At 34.3% G+C, this 23,921-nt stretch overlaps 3 protein-coding genes, 1 long non-coding RNA gene and 1 other non-coding gene across 5 annotated transcripts in view; 1 reads left to right on the forward strand and 4 right to left on the reverse strand.

The window, feature by feature from the left end:
* The window catches only part of LOC133186153 (uncharacterized), a 235,607-nt gene that overhangs the window by 91,546 nt on the left and 120,140 nt on the right, over positions 1-23,921 (reverse strand). The window lies entirely within an intron of this gene.
* Positions 967-7,730, forward strand: LOC133185581 (zinc finger C4H2 domain-containing protein-like). The gene is made up of 5 exons (XM_061320883.1): positions 967-1,078; positions 3,593-3,764; positions 4,104-4,276; positions 6,302-6,473; positions 6,944-7,730. Exons 1-5 carry the CDS (start codon positions 1,002-1,004, stop codon positions 7,055-7,057), a joined length of 708 nt encoding a protein of 235 aa, XP_061176867.1. The 5' UTR covers positions 967-1,001; the 3' UTR covers positions 7,058-7,730.
* Trnaa-ggc (transfer RNA alanine (anticodon GGC)) lies at positions 8,603-8,686 on the reverse strand. Its single transcript has one exon. It is a non-coding gene; the product is annotated as a tRNA-Ala (tRNA).
* Positions 8,918-15,199, reverse strand: LOC133186149 (eukaryotic translation initiation factor 1A, X-chromosomal-like). The gene is made up of 6 exons (XM_061321421.1): positions 15,074-15,199; positions 14,268-14,351; positions 13,161-13,264; positions 12,501-12,633; positions 10,269-10,357; positions 8,918-10,036 (listed from the first exon to the last, which is right to left on the reverse strand). Exons 1-6 carry the CDS (start codon positions 15,087-15,089, stop codon positions 10,031-10,033), a joined length of 432 nt encoding a protein of 143 aa, XP_061177405.1. The 5' UTR covers positions 15,090-15,199; the 3' UTR covers positions 8,918-10,030.
* Positions 17,151-17,930, reverse strand: LOC133186150 (uncharacterized). Its single transcript, XM_061321422.1, has 2 exons — positions 17,595-17,930; positions 17,151-17,479 (listed from the first exon to the last, which is right to left on the reverse strand). The coding sequence occupies exons 1-2, from the start codon at positions 17,920-17,922 to the stop codon at positions 17,208-17,210; spliced, it is 600 nt and encodes a 199-aa protein (XP_061177406.1). The 5' UTR covers positions 17,923-17,930; the 3' UTR covers positions 17,151-17,207.

The following is a 23,921-nucleotide window of genomic DNA, read 5'->3' on the forward strand; positions in this document are numbered from 1 at the left end:
CCAACTAAGCTATCTGGCCACTGGTGATCAAACCCCTCTGACTGCCACATTACCTATGTTTAATTAATGAATTCTTTTTAAAATCCCCTTGTATATGAGAAGGGGCTGGGGAGGGTGATCAATCAAAATACATATTAAGCAGATTCAGAAGTTTATGAGAGGGAGGGGGTTGATGGGTCCAACCACTTGAAAAGGGGTCCACAACACATTTTGGTTTCCTAGTTTTCACTGGACCCCCATCCTACACCATGAATTACACCCATTTATTTATTTGTATTTTTATTATCTATCTTGTTGATCTCTCATAAATGTGTGTTTTTTTTTCTGATTAAAAAAAGTCCAGTCTCAACCCCCCCCCCCCTTTTCTGAATCTTATCGGTCTCTCGTTATTTCCCAATCATGACAAAGAGCACACGTTGGGTGTGACCGGTTGGCAGGGAATGCTCACTCCTCCATGGCACCTGATCCCACCTCTTCTGTTTTAGAGGTCCATGTTTGCTCTGCTCCAAAATTTGTATTCGTTGCTTAATGATCGACTTTTGAGCTTCAGATACTGTTCGTTATCTCCATATAATTCATTCTCAACAACAGGCAAAAAAATCTGACAAGCAAAAAAGAAAAAAAAAAGGGGGGGAGGGCAACTTCCCAAATTTATCTGACAAGCAAAAAAAAAAAGCTTATTTACTGTCCAAATCCTGGAATTTGCATGCTTGAGATCTTACAACATCCAACAGTGGGGGGAGGGAGGCAATCAGCATCTAAAGAAAAATTTACTTTTAGCAAAATACTATACTCTTCTACGGGCCAGTAGCTAGAACTAAAATTGTCACTGAATGTAAAATGTGTGGAAAGTAAGGGAACGAAAAAATCATGTACAACTTACCCAAAAATCGATTAGAATTCTTTTAAGTACAAGTTAATATGGTTACCAAGTTTTGGTCATTAGAGAGTTTGTCATAAAGATTCTAATAAAGTAGATCTTACGGAGTGTATTGACATTGATGATATTATTTTACCAAACAATGAATGCAAGGGAGACAGAATTAATTAATAGACTTGAACATGTCAAAGACATTAGGTGAGGATGGCAGTAAACAGTTTAAGAAAAATATTCTAGCATGTGTGTGTACCATTTTTAAGCTACATGATTTAATCGTTGAAGCATAAATAAAACAGGTTTAGACATGGAGTGCTTTGCTTTGTGGATACAAATGACTACATTTTTTTGCAGCTATCTGTCGTTTAATTAATTGTTCCTTAAAAGATTGATTTGACTTTAAAGTTGAACTTAAGTTAAACCCACCACGCAAAGTCAATTGTAGAGGGGAAAAAATTATAATAAATGTTTAGCATGTAAATATGTACGACGGTGAAACCGTTAGGGCGAGCGCAGTTCATTATCTAAAACTCTACACATCTTTTCAAATGTCGTTTAACATTCTGCTTATACACTTTTAAAGGCACGTTTACTTTGTATCGTACATATATTTTTTTAACCAATATTGAAGTATATATTCTCTAACGTTGCAGACTCCTGATGCATCGGGATCTAAATTCCTAACTTCTCGGATATTTCCGACAAAATGGGGAAATACCCGAGTCGTTGAAGTGAAGAAAATATGACGTCACATACAAAGTCGTGTGTACCAAGGACACAAATGATAGTTTTGTGGGCAATTGTGGCATGTAAATTGAATTAAATCATTGTTTATTAGTGAGCACAGCGAGGCAGCGCAAAGCGCCGCTCGCGTAGCAAGCACCATAGACAACGTGTACAAATGGAGGAAATTCGGGTTGAAATCTGCACATTGTTCAACAGTGTTCAAAGAAATTTTTATTGTCCCACGTGAAAATATTCCATTCTCCTAATAATCCTCTGCAGTGCATAGCAACATGGTGGCTTAAGCATAACAACAACTTACTTGATAAAAATAATAAACAACGATTTAATTCAAGAATTTCCTCCGTTTGTACACGTTGTCTATGGAGCTTGCGCCGCCTCGCTGCGCTAGCTATTAAAGTTTGACATATCTAAAGTTAAGCTGCAATTAACATTTTTGGGGAAAATTGCATCAGCTGATTGTTCAAACACAGATTTGGCAGAAATCAAACCACCCAGCTGTAATTTGAATGGGTCAATCAGGTTATAGGAAGCAAATATTTTTTTGTAGAACTTACAGTGCGACAGTTGGGTGAGTGTAGCAAGTAGCTGTGTATAATGTTAGAGTTTTTTTCTTGTCAGATTTTTTTTGGGGGGAAGTCCCCCCCCCCCCCCCCCACACACTTTTGAAATTGTTGCTAGCTGTGTATAATAATGTCAGAGTTCGAGCAAGAGAGCAGGTGCCTGTTTTACAAAAGAACTTACGACTAAGACCAAAATTTGAGCAAATAAATAAATAAATGTTGCAAATAAACTGGATAGATACCTTTAATCAATGCATACTGGAGATTCCTTATTTTTTGCACGTACTTATTACATGTGTCACGAAATGGCTCTTTGACAGTTTTGCATGGATTTTGAAAATAAAAGCGATTGATTTTATTTTGCGAGTGGTGTTTCTCACAAAATTACATGATAATTAATTCCTTACATATATTGACGAATCTACTGTACAATATACTATGAACCAGAGAAACCTGGGACCTGTTTTACAAAAGAACTTACGACTAAGACCAAAAACTTAAGTTAATTGTAAACTTTTTTAGAATGAATGATTCTATTTAAAATTGTCAGAGTAAAACTATCTTTCTTCATTCCTTTCAAAAAGATTTAAACCATTTTCAACTTCATGTAAATCAGAAAGTTATCAGCAGAATTAAAATTTGGTCTTGGTCATAAGTTCTTTTGTAAAACGTGCCCCTGAATGTCATTATCATGATCAGGGAGGGGGGCTGATTTGAAGCTAGAAAAGGTTGTTTAAATGTTTTGAAATTTCTCTTTAGTTGGATTAATTCTTCATGGTAAAAAACATATACAATCTCAAAAAACATTTGTTATGTTGAATATGGGTGGTTATTTTCTATGAAACTTTGATATATTCTTTAAAATTGTATTGGAGTGGATTCACTATTGACTATTTTCCTACATTGCATCTACAATTTAACTTTGGTATCTCAAACAATAACACATGCATCACATATACTATGGATATCTTCAAGGGAATTGGAAATTCCAACAATTTTTCCTTTTGTATGTATTTCAACCAAGATATCTCAAAAATATTGTGGATCTCGAAAAGATTTTTTCTTCATTTGAAATAATGAAATTTGATTTCTAACTGATGCAAGGGTCTATCCAATTAGATATTTATAATTCTATTAGAACTAATTTTCAGGTATAAAGTAAAAGATAATTCAAGCTACATATGTAATCCAAGATATAAATCTTGCTACCTACCTATGATAAGAACAGTACTAAAGGTCACTAAGTGCAAAGTACTGCAAACCCTTCTAGCATGTTTAGATGAATTGTTGAGAATAAAAGAATAAGAATTATTGTTAAACCTTGTTCTAGCAGTTTAGAATATACAAGCTTTGTTGAGCATATTTGTTTTATAACATATATATGATAGATGCACATTTATGAATTTAGATCAAAGACATTGCACTTGGAAAAAGTTCGGGGCAAACTTCGCCAAGAATTTGAAAACACAGAGAATGAAGAAAAACGACTAGAAGAATACAAACAAGAAATGGAGTTACTTCTCCAAGAAAAAATGGCACATGTTGAAGAACTACGACTCATTCATGCCGATATTAATCTGGTAAGCATGCCTGATCTCACAACATCAAATTGAAAAATATACTAGTACACTATATACATGTATATATAATTACCAGGGATTCGTTTAAAAGTGAATTGTGAACTGTGTTTGATATGAAAATGAATAATTAATACAGGTCTTAATCTCAAATACACGTCTTAATCTCAAACCTAGAATATCTTAGATTTTTCTAATCCCTTTCAATTTACAACTCCAAATTTTCTGCTGAAATAAATTTATATCAATTATGAAAGCATACAAATATTATATTGCAATAATAAAAGCATACAAGTATTATCTCTGACAGTGTATTTTGTTGGTATTTTGTGTTTGTAATAGATGGAAACTACAATCAAACAAGCAGAGGAGGAGAGAAACCGATCCCTGGAGTCAGCAAAAAAGTTATACGAGGAGTTCCGTCCCTTGAAAGATGAGGTGGATCAGCTAAGAGGGGTCATTGGATTAGAGAAACTCCCTGACCTTCAGGAGGAGGAGGAAAAACTCACCCCTGAGTAAGACATAGACACAGGCAGTGCAACAATCAGTCATTAAAAAAGTCTTAACACAGTACAGAATTAGATTGAAATATGTATCCTTCAAGTTCTAGAAGATTACAATATTTGTGATGTCATAATCCTTTTTTATTAACATTGATAATACATGGAAATTATTTTTAGTTCAAAGAAGAATATGTTAGGAAACTAAGAGTATGATAATCCATTTTTAGCTCACTTGAGCTGAAAGCTCAAGTGAGCTTTTCTGATCACCCATTGTCCGTCGTCCGTCCGTCTGTCCGTCCGTCCGTCTGTAAACTTTTCACATTTTCAACTTCTTCTCAAGAACCACTGGGCCAATTTTAACCAAACTTGGTACAAAGTATCCTTAGGTAAAGGGGAGTGTAAATTGTTAAAATAAAGGGCCAAGTCCCCTTACAAGGGGAGATAATCAAGAAAAGACAAAAATAGGGTGGGGTCATTAAAAAATCTTCTTCTCAAGAACCACTGGGCCAGAAAAGCTGAAACTTATGTGGAAGCATCCTGGGATAATGTAGATTTTAAATTGTTAAAATCATGACCCCCGGGGGTAGGGTGGGGCCACAATAGGGAATCCAAATTTTTCATTGATATATATATAGGAAAAATCTTTAAAAAACTTCTTCTCAAGAACCACCAGGCCAGAAAAGCTGAAACTTATGTGGAAGCATCCTGGGGTAGTGGAGATTCTAAATTGTAAAAATCATGACCCCCGGGAGTAGGGCGGGGCCACAATAGGGAATCCAAGTTTTACATTGAAATATAAAGGAAAAATCTTTTAAAATCTTCTTCTCAAGAACCACTAGGCCAGAAAAGCTGAAACTTATGTGGAAGCATCCTGGGGTAGTGGAGATTCTAAATTAGTAAAATCATGACCCCCAGGGATAGGGTGGGGCTACAATAGGGAATCCAAGTTTTACATTGAATAGAAAGGAAAATTTTTTAAAAAATCTTCTTCTCAAGAACCACTAGGCCAGAAAAGCTGAAACTTATGTGGAAGCATCCTGGGGAAGTGGAGATTCTAAATTGTTAAAATCATGACCCATGGGGGTAGGGCGGGGCCACAATAGGGAATCCAATTTTTACATTGAAATATAAAGGAAAAATCTTTTAAAATCTTCTTCTCAAGAACCACTAGGCCAGAAAAGCTGAAACTTATGTGGAAGCATCCTGGGGAAGTGGAGATTCTAAATTGTTAAAATCATGACCCCCAGGGATAGGGTGGGGCTACAATAGGGAATCCAAGTTTTACATTGAAATAGAAAGGAAATTTTTTTTTAAAATCTTCTTCTCAAGAACCACTAGGCCAGAAAAGCTGAAACTTATGTGGAAGCATCCTGGGGAAGTGGAGATTCTAAATTGTTAAAATCATGACCCATGGGGGTAGGGCGGGGCCACAATAGGGATTCCAAGTTTTACATTGAAATAAATAGGAAAAATCTTGAAAAATCTTCTTCTCAAGAACAACTGGTCCAGAAAAACTGAAACTTATGTGGAAGCGTCCTGGTGTAGTGGAGATGCTAAATTTTAAAAATCATGACCCCCAGTAGTAGGGCGGGGCCACAATAGGGATTCCAAGTTTTACATTAAAATATTTAAGAAAAATCTTGAAAAATCTTCTTCTCAAGAACAACTGGGCCAGAAAAATTGAAACTTATGTGGAAGCATCCTGGGGTAGTGTAGATGCTAAATTGTAAAAATCATGACCCCCGGGGGTAAGGTGGGGCCACAATAGGGAATCCAATTTTACATTGAAATATGTCAGAAAAATCTTGAAAAATCTTCTCAAGAACAACTTGGCCAGAAAATCTAAAACTTATGTGGAAGCATCCTGGGATAGTGTAGATTTTAAATTGTTAAAATCATGACCCCTGGGGGTAGGGCGGGGCCACAATAAGTATTACAAGGGGGGAAATTTGGTTAAGAACAGTATGGCCAAAGTTACTCAGGTGAGCGATGTGGCCCATGGGCCTCTTGTTCATAATGTATGTATTTTATTTTCAGTTTCTTTGAAAAGCAAAACACAGAGTGGACAAGTGAGCCCCCTCCAGAGCCACCAGTCCCCCAGACCATGTCTGTTCCAGCAGCCACGCCCACTCAGATTCAGGTCCCCAGGACCCAAAAACCTCCAGAACCTCGGCAGCAAACATTCCGACAACAGCCACCCCCAATGAAGGTAACTCATTCCTAAGTCAATAGAGGTAACTCATTCTTAAATCAATGAAGGTAACTCATTCTTATGTCAATAAAAGTAACTTATTCTTAAGTTAATAGAGGTAACTCATTCTTATAAAGTCAGTAAAGGTAACTCATTCTCTTGAAACGAAGGTAACTCATTCTTAAGTACAGATGGAATTAATATCTGTTTCACTGGGAAATAGAATGAGTTTTCATTGAAAGAAATGAAAACTTTTTTTTTTCAATGGATCAGTAGTGATTTTGTAAGAAATCATTTTATGATTATTTCCAAATCTAAATATCATGCACCTTAGTTTCTGGTAATGATACATGTATGTCAACCTGATTGAAATACACCTACTTTCATTTTTTCAAAAAAAAAAAAAGAAAATAGGATGGACTATTAAAACACTGTTTTTCTATTAATGTAAACCAATTTGTTTAATTCAAGTCTTGATTATTTTGTAGGCTTGCCTTTCATGTCACCAACAAATTCACAGAAACGCGCCAATATGTCCGCTGTGTAAGGCAAAGAGTCGCTCCAGAAACCCTAAGAAACCCAAAAGGAAATTGGATGAATAAGGAATAAAGAGATTGAAGCAATGCAATAAGTAGCAATATACATGAACATGACCAGAGTTCTGTGAAGGATTTATAGACATCACAAACTCTGCTGATCTCCATACCATTGAGGACTACCAGTAGTTTATGTCATAATGTGTGTAGCTGAAGCATTAGGCTTCACATAGAAAGCTGAAATAGTATATGTCTAATGGTCTATATATCCAACCTTTAAATAAACAGAATACAGATTTATCAAAGAAAGTCGAAGAAAGCAACTTTTAATGTGTTCAATTCTTATGAAGATGGACTCGTATTAAGTTTTAAATGTTAAAATTTGTTCCTTGCAAGCATTCACACTTTCGTAAGTACATATATACATTAATTCATTGTACATGTACATGTATGTAAGGTTGTGAATTATAAAACTGTCATCAAACAATTCAGCATTAACTATGATTTAGTCATTTCAAAAGCACTGTTCCATTTTTAGAGTGAGTTTGAAGAATACATTCTCAACTGCTGATGTAGGCATCATACATATATTTTGTTATAATTTTTTTGTTAGATATGCAGCATTTGTCTTGTAGATGTACTTTTTTTTTAAATAGATAAATCTTTTTTCTACAAACAAATGAGACTGTTCCTCATATTTGCCTTGACTGTAAATTCAAATCAATTGCACAAAATCTAATTTCATTTTTTTTTTTCAGCTTTTTATGCCTTCCCATTGCAGTTGACTAATTAATCCTGTTGCTGTTAAGATGGACACACAAATAGAATCATTTTCAAAAAATAACATTTTCAAGAACTCTACAATACTCTATGAAATTTATCCAGCCAGATCCTGTCCTCATAAAATTGGTTACAACTCTTCAAGATCTTGTGACCTTGTACAAATGACTGTCTTAAAGACATGTCATATACCAGTATTGCAATTCCTACATTGTATACAGGGCAATTTTTGCCCCTTTTGCCCTCATTGCAAAAAGGGCAAATTTAAAACAGGGCAAATTGAAAGAAGGCAGCATTATCTCTTTAACGCGACAGTGTCTGGGCGAATTTAAGACAGGGTAAGATTGTTTGCAGGTGTAAAAATGCAAAACTAACGTGGCAAAAATAATCATCTATACAGTATATCCCCAAAAAGAATATTACAAAACAATCAAATTTAGAAACATCACTAGAAAAATATTTCTAAATCCCTAATCAGATCTGATACAAAATTGCCAACTGAGCTCTTTGGCCACCAGCGATCAAACCTGCCTGACAACCACATTCCTCCCCATTGCCCCCAAAGACACCAACCCAGGCTCTTCCTGGCAGGTCTTTCACCTGTCACTTCCAGGGCATGGCATGGCACAGTAAAAGGTACATGTAATTGGAAAATGTATACTTGTTTGTATTGTTAATTTACCTGAGACAGTCCGATATTTTTACAAATGGCAAAAGTATTAATGACCATTGAAGCAAGTCTTTCAGGAATGCATGCCTAAATGAGAACTACACACTCGGTAATTTTTTTGGCCAGTAATTGTAATTGATTGTGTAACAGAGACATTTATGTGCCTCTGCTGGGGATTGAACCCGGGGCCTCTGGATTGCCAGTTCAGTGCTCTACCGATTGAGCTAAAGGGTTAACACACAGGCCCAAGCTAGTAGGATGCCTTACACTACACAAAAGTTTTGACACAATTCCAATAGGGCCAACATATCATGTGGGGCCATAATTAGCCAAACTGAATTGAATTGGGTTAATAACCCATGCTCCCTAAATCAGAGATTTTTTATCATATACAAGTTCACATGAAAATTCAATGTGTTATCAAAACAGAATTCTTGAAGCAGTTCTTGAAGGGAATGAACACAAAAACAAATGTATGCATCAGAAAAAGTTTTTATTCCATTTTAAAGAGTAATCTTATGAAGAATTGTAAGTATAGATGCATAAGGTTTCCAAACACAAAATATAATTATACATGTACCTGTAATTTCAATTACAACAAATTTAAATGCACTACATGTATAAAAGATAATTATCCTTTGATCTAAATACTGATTTGAAAATATAGAATTCATTAATTACATGTATAATTTAATGTAACAATCTGTTGCAGAAACTGCTGTTGGTAAGGATGCAATTTAGCTGTTAAGAATTAAATAGAGCAACTCTTAGATAAAACACTTTTTACTTAATTTTTACAAAGAAAATATTGTTAAATCTGACTCCCTGATCCCCTCCCAATGCCATTTTCAGCAAAGAAATTATACATGTATTTTAACATAACCATATATCCAGATATTTAATTACACCTATTGAAAAAAAAAATTTACATGAAAGAAAAGATAGCTCTTAATCTGAAACAAGCTCCATAATTTTTTTTAGTATTTAAATGCCAAAATTCATATAATGTATCAAAAGTTACTGAATTATTAAATAAAAATGATCTAAACAGTTCATTCATAGTTGAATAAGAGTGGAGAAAAAATATTAAACCCGAAATATTGTATATGGAGCCATAAAATTTCAACATACACATACAACACTATGTGACAATAGGCAAACATGTGAGGGTGAGAATGTTTCATAGATGAAGTAAAAATTTTCTTATACAAACATGTAAATGTTGGTATCCTATTATAATGGATGATTTTGTCCATTGTTCAACATTACAATTTAATAAACACTGACAAAGTATCATACATGTATGTACACGTTCAGCAAAACAACTGAGTGACAAAGAATACATACAGGCTCATACTTTTAACTGTTCACAGTATCTACAGGTAGTGTCATCTTCAAAACATCAAGTTTTGAGTACATTTAAGAACTTAATAATTTACATGCACTTCAATGTCCAAACATTTGAAAACAACAGACAGATTTTATGATGTATGAAACGGAACAGGTAGCCAAGCCAGGAGGTTCCCCTAACACAGCTCAAATGTCCCTCTGTTCTGTAGTCAACTAAAAGGCTTTGACAAAAATCTTCTTTATAACTGTAAAATATATTAAAAAAAATAAATAAATAAAGAGATCATGAATACACAAGATCGTGATTTTTTATAGTGTGTGAGCAGCTTACAAAGGAGAGAACAGGTCAAGATATTATAATTATTACAGAGTTTGTGAAAACCCCCACACATCTGCTTCTTTATTAAAAAAAAAATAACTGAGAGTAAAAAAAAAACCAATACAATACCACTGTGTTAAATTACACAATATACTTACATCATCAATCTCATCGTCATCGCCGTCAAAATCTCCAAACTCAATGTTGTCCTCGGCTTCCTCATCGTTAACATTCTCATTGATTCTGGCTGTAAAACACAAACAGAACGATGTAAACTATATCATTAACAAAGAATCAAATATTACTTATTTCTTCAAGACATTTCAAGGCAGGGGATCAGGGCTCGACATTAACTTTTTTCCCTACTTGTCCATTCGGACAAGTGAACAAGACATTTACTTGTCCGAACTTCAACTTCACTTGTCTGAAAAATTTTCAATAAATATCTAATACTGTCAACTGGAAAACTAAACTTAAGTCCATTACACATGACATGTGCTTGATTGACAGATCTGGGCGGCCTCCGTTTTTGGAGGATAGCTAAATTCAATATGGCTGCCAAAATTTTTACCATATATGGAAACCGCGTTGCATTGTGGGATAGTTTATCCTCCGATTTCAGAGGATAACAAAGGTAATTTTCAAACACCTCGTGCCTACCTTTAATCAAAAAGTGCAAGCACCTGAGTACATGCAAATAAAAGTTCAAACATTAAACTATCGATTGTATGTGGCGATTTGAGATTCTATGTCTAGATATTTTGCAATTTATTTTCAAAGTTAGCACTTTTTGCGCTCTATAAATACTGAATACTTATTGTTATTTTGTTTTATTTTTTATAATTTTTTCCTATTTAGACAAATAAAAAAGGACTTTAATATTTTTTTTATATTTTCTTTTAATTCAAAAAAAGGAAACACAAAAGGAAATGCATTTTAAGCGTATTTAAAATGCAAAATATACTCTGCCTTATAACTTAAGCAAATAAAAATATAAATGGATTGAATGAATAATTATGAAAATAAATAAATAATTTGAATAGCATAAGCAAATAAAATAAATAATTTAGCATGTTTACTAAGAAATTAACATATATTCATACAGCTATGTGTATACACACATAAACAAATAAAATATTACAAAGTGATTTGCTTAAGAATTATTAAATGAAAGAAATAAATGATTAAAATTAATTTTTCCAAAAAAATTGTTTATCAAAATTTCTAAACTGCTTATCACATAATTACGATACTGGAAAATCAGCGTGGTTATAATTAACCTCAGTCACAGGCAGGTAAGTGCATTATTTGTTTTCCAAGCTGTATACCAAATAACTGATTGACGGCAAATTACAAAAATATAGTTATATTGATTTAATATCTGGAATTATCCATCATCATATGAAATTGTACCTTTTATTTGTTTTGATTTCGAAGTCAGCGTACGGTTCATAAATGCAAGAGTTGTTGTTATTTGTTTGGTTAAGAGTTAACTGCCCTTAGTTTTGAAAATTCCGGCAGGTGGCAAGACCGCTATCCTCTGTTTTCAGTGGATAAAATCTATCGTCCAAAAACAGAGGCCGCCTAGACCTGATTGATTCGTGATGTTACTGATAAATACAACAAACACATAAAACGAAATTTTATCTAGTCTTTCTGGTCTGACAACAACATAAATGTCCACAAGTGAACCAAACTTTGTTAAGTTCGTAAGTTCCATGCCTTTTCAGTAGTATGCAATTAGTGAACTTTGATCACGATCGAATGTGAACTCAACTAATAGCAATCCCTATCGGGATCGAAGTCCAGTTTTTATGTACAGCTTCCGTCTTGAAACTACCGATTAACTTTCAACAGTCGTTTTTTTTAATTATTTAGAGACTCCTTTACATTAAAATGCACTTGTCCAATCGGACAAGTGCCCAGCAATATTCACTTGTCCCTAATTTTTTTTCACTGGTACCGGACAAGCGGACAAGCGTTAATGTCGAGCCCTGGGGATGCTCACTCCTCCATGGCACTTGATCCCATCTCTGATGATTTGGAGGTCTGTGTTTGCTCTGCTCCATCATTTGTATTGTTTAATGGACTTTTGAGCTTGAATACTGTTCGTTATCTCCATACATTTCATTATATCTAATTTAGAAAGCATCTCAGTTTTCCACTTCAGTACAATTTGATGATGTTATATGGCTAGTTTATATGTATGACCTTGAAAAAGAACTGAAAGAGGGTTTAAGAACAAGATGGTCTAAGACTAATTTTTTTCTATCAGACAAAAAGTAACTCCGGGGTGGAATAGGAATACCAGCTCAGACAAGAAAAAGGAGAAATTGAGGTATATAATTAGGGAAGAAAAAGGAGAAATTGAGGTATATAATTAGACAAACTTGATTCTGGCAGTTCTCCATACGCCTTCAGATTCCTGGCTTCATCTGCTGTATATTTCAGAATAACATCAGCCTTTGTGTCTTGAAATTCTCGGAGGCCCAATAGTATAATGTCACCACCATTTATCCAAACCTATGAAAAAATGTATTTTTTTCAACTCTGCTTTCGCTATTCATGTGAAAAATTGAGCACAGTTTATAGGAAAATGCTGACAAAATAACCCCATGTGTGCCCAGTATACATTCCTAGCATTAAGGCCATCAATTATTTCCTGACTATAAACATTTACTTGTTTTGAACATATTTTATTGACAATAGGTCAAAGGAATTGGACACAAGTTCTAGAAACTTCGATAGTCTTCTCCCATTTACTGGAGTGAAACCTTATGTTACAACTTGAAATCTGTCACTGCTTTTCACCTTTTGAGTATCTCGGTAGTTTAATTTTTCTGGAGTCTGACATTTTCATGATCACAAATTAAACTGTCATCAGATAAAGAATTTAAACTGATGCCTGTTGTGCAATTTTCATGGAAAATGTTCTCTAATCAAAGTTTATCAAATCATACTCTCAAAATCAACTGGAACTTACAAATTACATGCCATTATAGTTCTTGAAAACTACTAACCCCAATTGCACAATTCAAACAACAATATACCTTTTTTCGTAACTTTCCTCTTATGTGACACAACCTCTTTACTCCGTCAAAACACTGGGCTTCCAGTCGACCATTTCCCAACATTTTTGTCACTTGTGCATATTCTAAAAGAAATTAACAGATAATCAAAATAATCAAGGAAGAAAATAATAGCCACACTCTTCAATCCAGTATTGAATGCCTTTCAACTTTAAATTTCTATTGCATGTGTTCAAAATACATATTGGTAACAGGAAGCTAAGATGGAGTTGAACAGAAATTGTATAGTAAGATATAAATGGACAGCTAATTTCTTCTAGTTTACATCAAACACTTGACTTTACTCCTTATGTTTTTTCCAGATATGTAAAGAATTATGTCACCCTGTCCATTCTAATTTACTCCTAGGTTAGTCAGATATCTTAAGAATATCTCACCTTGTTTATTCTAATTTACTCCTAAGTTTGTCAGATATCTGATCCTGTCCTTTCTAATTTACTCCTTAGATTGTCAGATATTTTAAGCACTAACTCACCCTGTTCATTGTAATTTACTTGTAAGTTTGTCAGAAATCTTAAGCACTAACTCACCCTGTCCACTGTAATTTACTTATAAGTTTGTTAGATATCTTAAACATGAACTCAACCTGTCCATTGTAACTTGCTCCTAAGTTTACGACATCTTAAACAAGAACTCACCCTGTCCATTGTGACATGCTCCCAAGTTTATGATATCTTAAACACAAACTCACCCTGTCCATTGTAACTTGCTCCTAAGTTTATGATATCTTAAACACGAACTCACCCTGTCCATTGTAACTTGCTCCTAAGTTTATGATATCTTAAAAACTAACTCACCCTGTTCATTGTAATTTACTTGTAAGGTTTTTAGATATCTTAAACATGAACTCACCCTGTCCATTGTAACTTGCTCCTAAGTTTATGATATCTTAAACACGAACTCACCCTGTCCATTGTAACTTGCTCCTAAGTTTATGATATCTTAAACACTAACTCACCCTGTTCATTATAATTTATTTGTAAGTTTGTTAGATATCTCATGCAGTAACTCACCCTGTCCACTGTAATTTACTTGCAAGTTTGTTAGATATCTTAAACACAAACTCACCCTGTCCGTCTTCTTTGAAGACCAGTTCTCTCTTCTCATTTTCATTCTCATTCTTCCCCCTTCTCCTGTTTTTACCTCCCTTTCCTGTAATGTAATTGTTTTTATTATCATCAATTGCCACTTCTAAAATACTTTATGTTTACCGGTAATATAATACAGTGTTTGAAATTAGCTTGGGTTTGTCTGCTCTGTGCCGATGAAAGGACTCACAAATAGAATGACTAAACAGGGACCTATATACTAACGGGATAGGCAACTCCTTCAGCACCATGTTTATTTATCCAAAACGGCACACACAACACTGCAAGTTTTTCAAACTACGTTTTTTCCCAGTAAAGAGCTTGTTATCTGATTAATGTAATATGTTCTTTTTGTGTATCGGAATGGGTACTGTGGCCTTGCTCTCTTTGTAATTGAAGTTCAAGACTATGATTTTGCTTAAAATTTTGACTTTATTAAACATTTACTGATAAGGCGCTTTGCCCTCCTCATAGCTCAAGGGTAGGATTTTGCTAATTTTAACCTTCCTATACACGTCGGCTTCTATAAACATGATAAAGACTCAGCTCTTGAAAACAGTGGGTCTGATTCAACTGAAATAAATGCTCTAGCTAATAGAAAATAACAGTATATTCGATTCCTGCAATGACAAAATTTTAAAGTCATACATTTAATAACAGAATATCATCTAAAATATCTACCACTGACAATGATTGTTGGTACGCAATATAACCATATGCCGTACATGTTAACATTAATCCGCCATTTCCTACTTAGGGATATTGTGTTTTCAAACGATTTTTTACCTTTATTCTTCGGCATATTTGTTGTTTTCAAAAGATCCGAAAGTTTTGACTAAATCAATCTGCTTTGGAAATGTCTTTTCAGAGATAAAGCTGCTTCTCAACCACGAGAGGAACAAGTGCAATAAAACCGGAAGTCAATGAGTGGAACCGAGTCATCGAAACGCTTATATTTTGTACATTTGTAAAGCGTTTTCATGATCTCTTTCTCCCCCCCCCCCCCCTCGCCTTTGGTAGTATAAAGAGGATATTTTAATGTTTAGTGGTTGGATATGAAATTTTATTTCAAGAGTGTGTGATAGGATTTCTTTTTATAATTTCATAAGTGCGAAGCGCAAGTGTGAAACCCGTCTAACTTTAGTAGTGAAATAAATACCATATCAAACTACAATTTTCAAATTTTGAGGTTTCTGTTATCATTTTATGCTCCCGTATCGGAGATTCGGGTGTATATAGTTTTTGCCCTGTCCGTCCGTCTGTCTGTTTGTCCGCAAAAACTTTAACATTGCTTATAACTTTTGATTGTTTGGAGCTATGGCTTTCATATTTCACATGTGTAATCCTTGTGACAAGACCTTTCTTTGGGTACCATCATATTTGACCTTTTGACCTTGACTTTGGAGTTTCACCCAGTTTTACAAAATTTTACCCAACTTTAAACTTTAATATTGGCTATAACTTTTGAACGGTTAATGCTAGGGCTTTCATACTTCATGCATGTGTAATCCTTGTGACAAGACCTTTCTTTGGATACCAACAACTTTGACCTTGACCTTGGAGTTTGACCTACTTTTGGAAAACTTTAACCTTGGTCATAACTTTTGAACAGTTGGTGCTTTGGCTTTCATTCTTCACATGTGTAATCCTTGCCACGGTGACAAGCCCTTCCTTTAGATACCACCAATTATAGGCCATTGACCTTGGAGTTTGACCTGCTTTTGAAAAACTTTAACCTTAATTGGCCATATCTTTTAAACGGTTAATGCTAGGGCTTTCATATTTCACATGTGTATTTTTTGTGAGAAGGCCTTTCCTTGGGCACCATTAATTTTGACCATTTGACTTTGACTTGATGTTTGACTTACATTTGAAAAACTTTAACTTTTCCATATCTTTTCAATGGTTGCTGCTAGGGCTTTCGCATTTCACAGGTATTTTCCTCGGTACAAGACCTTACTTTGGGTACCAGCATATTCGAATTTGCATTTGAGAAAGTTTAACCATCGCTATAAGTTACCATACGGGGGCATCAGTGTTTCACAAACACATCCTTGTTCTTTAATTTTCATTTAATCTGCCCATTTAAAATTTCAGTTTATGTGGTTAATGTCGGTATATCACACAGTTTCTAACTTTCTAAGTACAGTTTCCTGGGCTCATCAAAATATGTTAATGATAATTATCAAAACTCCACCTACCAAAATTCAAAAGACATATATAAGTTATAAATTAAACCGTCCAAAGTATTTTTTGCAAAGTAGGACTAAAATCAAGGTCAATTGGACCATAACGCTGGTACTATTCACGTTTTATGACAAACATAGCACAGACTTACCTCTTAAATGTCAAAAATATGTTGTATATCGGAACTATGAATTTTTTTTTCAAGTAGGCATAGGCGTCGGAAGCAAATTGAAAGTGGGGGGGGGGGGGGCTAGTTGAAAGAGAAAAAAAATTCAAACCTGAAAAAACTTGACATCCAAAAAAAAAAAAAAAAGGAAAGGAAAGGAAAGGAAAATTGTCCAAATCCGAAAATTCTATTTCGATCGTTGGGGGGAAGGGGGGGGGGGATCGAAATTCTTTCAGTGTCAATTCTTTGTATAAAAAGGGGGAATAAGCCCCCCCCCCGGTTCCGACACCTATGGTAGGTCTTAGGTTAAGTCCAAAGGTCACGAGGTCGGTAATTATGGTATTTTACAAAATTTCCGATGATATTATGAACGTATGATTTAAATGCAGGAAAAGTTTTATGATACGTTAAATAGTATGAAGAAGACATGAGACACTGGTTGCACCGAAACACATACATGTTGAAGAGTTGAAATACGCCAAACAATAAAAGCTATTCAAAAGACCTTTATTTATTTTTTAAATTATAGTACTGCAATTGCCAAATATAAAAATATTAATTAATAATTTATTCAGGAGGCGGTGGGCCTCTAAAATGATGCCAAGGTGGAGGGTGATGCCGGGGGTGTCCATGATGATGCCTAGGTGGGCGATGACGACCATGTGGTCCACCGGGATGTCGTGGGTGTGGCCCATGTGGAGGGGGAGGAGGATGTGGACCTCGTCCATGACAACCAGGTGGAGGTGGGGGATGATGTCGCCAAGGAGGGCCGTGAGGGTGTTTAAATCTCGGAGGATAATGCGGCACAAAATCATATGAAGACGGATGTTCGCTTGATTCTGTTAAAATACGTTTACAACAATTAGTAAAATAAAACTAAAGGTATTAACTGCAATTTTATCAAATAAAACAGTTTTAAATTGGTTATACATGTATTAAAATGCAAATATGCACCTTGAGTTTGCTCCCTCATATCAGAGTGGTCATTTTGGGCATCTTTATTTTTCATTTCTGACGATTCTTTCTGCTCGTTGTGCTGTTTAACTTTCTGTACAATATTTGCCAGATGGAAATTCTTAGGGAATTTCTTTACACCCCCAGCGGGAACCTGGGCGTCGATCCGACACTGGGGGCACGTCACTGTGGTACCACCGCTGCTGTGTGTAAGATTTTGTAGGCATTCTGTACAGAAGCTGTGAAGACAGGGTAACGAGACGGGGCAGTCATACAATTCCAGGCATATTGGACAGGTCAACTCGTCAACAAGATTAACGGAGCTCATCTTATACCTGAAAACAGTTTATGTATGTCATGACACATTCACATATACTAAAACACAGATCGAGAGAGAGAGAGAATCCCGTTAATTCCAAGGCCATCGGAAATACATGTACATGTATAGGTGGGGTAGAAGTGCACCCCCTTTTGAAATAAACATCTCGAAGGTTTCGATCATTTTGAAACAGATCAAATATATATTCATTATCCGTCAGTTGAAAGAAATACCGCTACGATATTTGTTTATTTTTTTTTTTTTCAAATTGTCTTCAAGTCTCTGCTTATGAGGAGGTATCCCTACCAGGCCCTCCCCAAACCCCCTTTCCAGAAATCTGACAACCATGCGGTGCCATACATATGTACTTGTATTTTTCACCACAGGGTCGTCAATTTTCTGAAAAAGGGTTGTGAGGAGGGCCTTTGAGATATTATGTATACCAAGGAGGTGGGGGAGCTTAACCCCACCCCACCCACTTATCGCCGGGAAAAATAAGTTTAAAAACTTTCCGGCAACAATGAAACATAAAAATGCTAACGATGGAATAGCACTTTATTATAACTTAGGTCGGTAGGGCGAATTCTGGAAATCCAAAAATTGCACCCGAATAATCCGAAGCCTAGGACTTAACTCACTAATAATGTTGTATGTAACATATAAATCATAAAATAAAACAATGACAATTAGCACAGTTCTGAGCATGAGTGACAGATGGCTTAGATAGAATAACTAGAATTGTTTTTATCAAAAATAACACCGTGATACACCCTTACTAGATTCGCGCATGTATATGTACTGTAATGTATTAAAAGTGAACAAACAGTAAGATTTTATATTATAATACAAGTATTATATAATACAATATAAATTTTAAGTGTTTTTACCGGCCTTGAATTAACGAAAAATCATATACAAATCATATATTACAGTATATATATATATATATATATATATATATATATATATATAAATATATATATATATATATATATATATATATATATATATATATATATATATATATATATATATATATATATATATACAGTGTATATATATATAGGATATTAAATGTTTTGTAGTTGGATATGAAATGTATTTCACGAGTGGGACAGGATTTTTTAATATAGTTTCACGAGTGCGAAGCACGAGTGAAATATAAAAAAAATCCTGTCTCACGAGTTAGATAAATTCCATATCAAACTACAAAATATTGAATTTTCTGTTTATTACATTTTCTTTGATTTCCTCTATGCCGGCCCCTGTCTTTTCTTAACCAGCTCCATAGGTTGTGACGTCATAGTTGAGCGGTTAAGACATCATAGCAAATGTGAGATTAAAAACATTGTGACATGGATTTTAGCAACATATTTGGGAAGAAATTGGTAGTTTTAGTCTCTATCAAGACGGTTTAGCTACTATCTCTATCTTATGACAGGCCAGAAATTATTTTTTTACTTACTTTGATATCCTTATATCCTTTCACACTGTGAGAGAGTATCACTTTGGTATCCTTTCATACTGTGAGATAATATCATTTTTATTCAATAAATAAATCACAGTATTTTACTGTTGAAAATGTAATATATATATATATATATATATATATATATATATATATATATATATATATATATATATATATATATATATATATATATATATATATAATTATATATATATATCTCAGGTATGAATTACTAAAATTAATAATGCCTTGCAACAGAATCGTTTGTTATACATGTATATTACAAGAAAAAAATGCATGTATGATTGTACTAATCAGTCTTGATTGCATGCAATCACTTAATCACTGTGTTGGAATTTACTCTTCTCCGAATTAAAGAGCCTACATCTACAGAGATCAAATAATTTTGAACACTTACCTTCACTTTATCACAAAACAACAAAACGAAAGTACGTACAGTATAGAGGTAAATAAACATGCGCAGGCTTGTATACATGTGTGAATTGTGTACTGTAAAATAACTGGCCCCCAGCCCCTCCCCTTCTCCAATTTATTATGACAAACTTCAAAATGAACTAGATGCTGTCATGAGACAGTAATACCCGCACTAAGGTGTTTGCCTCTAAATGCACACTCCTTCATATTGGGCTTACCAAGGAAAAAGTCCAAATAATTCTATAATTTACACAGTACATGTATTCGTCAAATCGAGCATAAAATGCTCAGGTGACCATGTGACCCATGAACCTCTTATACGCATTTCATATACTTAATTCATTACCAGTCTGAAATAACAGAATTTAATTAATGATGAAAATTAGTTTTTGATAAAAGGGGGGGGATATAAATTTTTGGCCCATAATTGGAACTTTTTAAATTTATTTTCTCAACAACAAATAATATTATTTTAGTACAAAGTGTTTTTGATGAATTTATCAAAATGTGCAAACTTTTAGTATTTGATTAGGCAAAAACCTCCTTGAAAAGCCATACCCAATCAATTTTGTCACACACACCCCAACACACACACACAATTTGCCTGTTTTTTGGAAATAGGCCTAGATGGCAAAGTTATGTTAAAACATCGTTTGTTATGATAATTTAAAATTTGTTCTTGTACTGTACATGTATGTGAACACCTTTTTGAAAATTTTTACATCACATTGGGCTTGCAAGCGTCACCCTACCAGTACTAGTTTTACCATTATCATTTTTAGATTGCACATGGTGCAGTGTTACATGCATATCAGTGGAAATTAATTCATTTTGTGTTTTAATTGGATTATATTTCATGAAGTTTCGATGGTAGAGAGTGGATCATCGGATGCCACACTAGACGAATTTCACATTCTGAAGAGTTATCTCCCGTTGTCGACATTACATTCAGTTACAGGCACAGATCCAGGAATTTTTCCAGGGGGGGGGGGGGGGGGTCCACACCTCAGTCAAAAAAAATTCCAGCCCAGAATTTCCTGAAGAGCAAAAACAAAACAAAACAAACAAACAAACAAAATAAAAACAATGATGGTGGGGTCCATGTTTTTAAAGGGGGAGGGCATCCAAAGTCATTTTTATTTGCTTAGAACTGTAAATCAGTATACAGTCCTATTTAAATAACTCTGCAAATCCAGGGAGGGGGGGGGTCCAATCTCCCTAGCCGCTCCCTGTCCCTGAAATGACAAATGATCATGTGATTCCAAAATTATTGCAAAATAGTAGAAAACTTTTCCATTTGACTATACATAATTTTGTTTCTTGTGTTATTATGTTATGTACATCTAATGGTTTAAGGTTATGAACCCCTGGAGGTCATCCCCACTCTCTTAATGAACTGGAAATGTGCATAATATGACTACATCAAATTAAATAAAAGTGCATCAGTGATAAGATTACTTGACATTTCATTCATAAATTTGGGTCAACCCATGTACCCTCCTAGAATTAGGAATGAAAATTATTCAAAGAGATGGACCATTAAACTATTTGTATATATTCACATTTTTTTATGTCAAACCAAAGTATTAGACTAGTTTGCATACATGAACAATCAGGGGTCTGGGAAGGGGAAGGGGCAAGGGGAAGGAGTTATCTCTTTACGTCTTAATTGTTGAAAACTCCTAAAATGAATGTTAACCTATAGCCGATAGCGGCCGCCACTTTCCGATTAAGGATATTGTCATTTTGTACAGCATTTTGTCAATTTTCGTTGACAAATTACAACTAAACCGCTAATGCTATATGTACATGTACAATTTTTACACTGACAATTTCCACCGGAGAAAATCATTAAAATTCTTTCATGTGATATGAAATGTAGATACATAAAACGGGTTACTCGAAAGTGGTAAGCTTAAGGTTGCAAAATCGAGATAATTCTAGATTAGCATTGTCTTCCAGATGTGCTTTCTTGACAGATTGTTTTAATTAATTTTGGTGTACGTGCTGGTCACATCATAGGTTAGATCCAGGATGAAATTTTTTGGGTGTATTAGAAATTCGATTTTTGTATATAATCAGACGTGTCTTTGATGTATGAAGTTTGATTTTTAACAATGCGCACAAGATAATTCATCATAGTAGTAACCTATATTTTCCTTTGTCGTGCCACATTGAAAAATAATTGGCCGACCAGGTGGAAAGTGTTTCAGGCACTTGATTATTAATTTTATATACATTGTATTTAGGGAGCAAATATAGTCCCCATTAAGGCTGTCATTTTATTCTTGCTTAAAAAGTGTATATTTCCGTGTCTTGAGTTCTGTTTTTTTAATACATTCCAAAAACTTTAGAAAGGATGCTCTAATGTCGAGCTACATAGAATTCTGTTTATCTACCTCTCGAGCAGTCTCAAGCACTCTTAGATAGTATATTGATGTTTATCCATTACAACAAACATGTACTTTTATCCGCCTTTTTAATCACAATCCCAAGAATATTTTTAATGATACAACAAGAAAGAAAGTTTCAAAATGACTATTTTAGTCTAGCATCTAGGGTTAACAGGGTTACGATATCTCATACAGGCAAATTAAGAGTGAAAATCATCAAAATGCTCCTTATCTCTTTCAAGTCACCTGTTTTATGTATCTTAATTTCATATCACACGAAAGAATTTTAATGTTTTTCGCTGGTGGAAATTGTCAGTGTAAAAATTGTACATGTACATATAGCATTAGCGGTTTAGTTGTAATTTGGCAACGAAAATTGACAAAGCGCTGTACAAAATGACAATATCCTTAATCGGAAAGTGGCGGCCGCTGTCGGCCATCGTAAATCCGACTTGTACGTCTTCATTATTTTTAACGTAGGTCGCGGGTTTGCAGGCCTTTTAAAAGTGTCCGAAAACATACCATGAAAATTAGTTATATAATTCCTCTACCTTTGTTTTACATTCTCTGAAAATTTTATAAAATTCGTCTGCATCGTTTTTATGTAATTAAATCCCAAAGATGCCATTGTTGTAGTAACGTTATTGTATTGAATTATATAGGAAAAACGTGGATTTCGGCTCGTTTTCAGGCAAGATTTTTTTTCAAAAAATACCATTAACTTTTAAATGGCGCAGACGAAATTGATCCCCCTTTGGTATCTTAAAGTAGAATTGATTTGAAATAAATCTATGTGAAAAAATTAATATGTCTTCGAGTTTGTTTTCTCGTAATTTAATTGTAAACAATTGATTTTATATCGCAAATTTTAACATTTTTAAGAACTACGTCATAAAATATTGCGATGTCATGCTTGACGTCGTGAATATCGATCCGGTATACAGAGCAGAAAAACAAATTAAAATATTTTTAATTCACGTCTATCTGCTTTCATGTGACCCACGAATCGTATCATAATAACTCAATAGCAATGAAATGATTATTAGACATGTTTCTCTTCTAATATTCTTTGTACGTCTCATATTAGTGAAAATTATCTCAAGGGACGTAAAACGACAATCAGTCCTTTAGTTTCTTTTTTTCAATGTATTTTCTTTATGTGTTGTTTTCTTACCGTTTCTTTTTGTTTTGTTTCCTTTTCATTTTCGTAAATAAGTATCCTACATTTGGCTGTGTATTTTTTCAGCGTGCTGGTGGAAAACGGTTATCCTCTTATTCAAGTATACATATGAGATGTTTTTATTTAGAACATTCAGCAATGCGCACATAGCTATGATAACTTCTTAATGAATAAATTTCCGCCAAATATCGTCCCGGCTATTTTTCAGTATATATTTAAAAAAAATGTTTTTATTTATTTTTATTTTTACTCAAAAAATCTGAACTTGATTTTATGATTATACGTATAAGAATAGAAAAAACAAACGAACGAACGAGACATTTTAGAGGGGTAAATGGGACGAGAAAAATTGATTTTATCTGACGTAATCAACAGGCAGATTTTTTTTTGGGGGGGGGGGGTCAAAAGACTTTCAATGTATATAACATTAATTCGACTGTTTGGACATGGAAAGCAAAGAAGCGAATAAAATCTGTAGATAACAACATTGTAAGCCGTTACTTACACAGGCACTTGAGGTATTGACCGC

This window comes from Saccostrea echinata, unplaced genomic scaffold (assembly GCF_033153115.1).
Source record: "Saccostrea echinata isolate AGI-Se365-2 ecotype Australia unplaced genomic scaffold, CSIRO_AGI_Sech_v1 ptg000012l, whole genome shotgun sequence".
Taxonomy (NCBI): Eukaryota; Metazoa; Mollusca; class Bivalvia; order Ostreida; family Ostreidae; genus Saccostrea; species Saccostrea echinata.

Excerpts from the sequence above, each read along its gene's own strand:
- LOC133185581 (XM_061320883.1), top strand. The coding sequence starts at position 1,002 with ATGATATTATTTTACCAAACAATGAATGCAAGGGAGACAGAATTAATT. Across the intron at positions 1,079-3,592 it reads GAACATGTCAAAGACATTAG|ATCAAAGACATTGCACTTGG; the intron begins GTGAGGATGGCA and ends TTATGAATTTAG. Across the intron at positions 4,277-6,301 it reads GAGGAAAAACTCACCCCTGA|TTTCTTTGAAAAGCAAAACA; the intron begins GTAAGACATAGA and ends TTTTATTTTCAG.
- LOC133186149 (XM_061321421.1), bottom strand. Across the intron at positions 12,634-13,160 it reads GAGGAAAGTTACGAAAAAAG|GTTTGGATAAATGGTGGTGA; the intron begins GTATATTGTTGT and ends ATTTTTTCATAG. Across the intron at positions 10,358-12,500 it reads TGGAGAACTGCCAGAATCAA|CCAGAATCAATGAGAATGTT; the intron begins GTTTGTCTAATT and ends TGTGTTTTACAG.
- LOC133186150 (XM_061321422.1), bottom strand. The coding sequence starts at position 17,922 with ATGAGCTCCGTTAATCTTGTTGACGAGTTGACCTGTCCAATATGCCTG. Across the intron at positions 17,480-17,594 it reads TATGAGGGAGCAAACTCAAG|AATCAAGCGAACATCCGTCT; the intron begins GTGCATATTTGC and ends GTATTTTAACAG.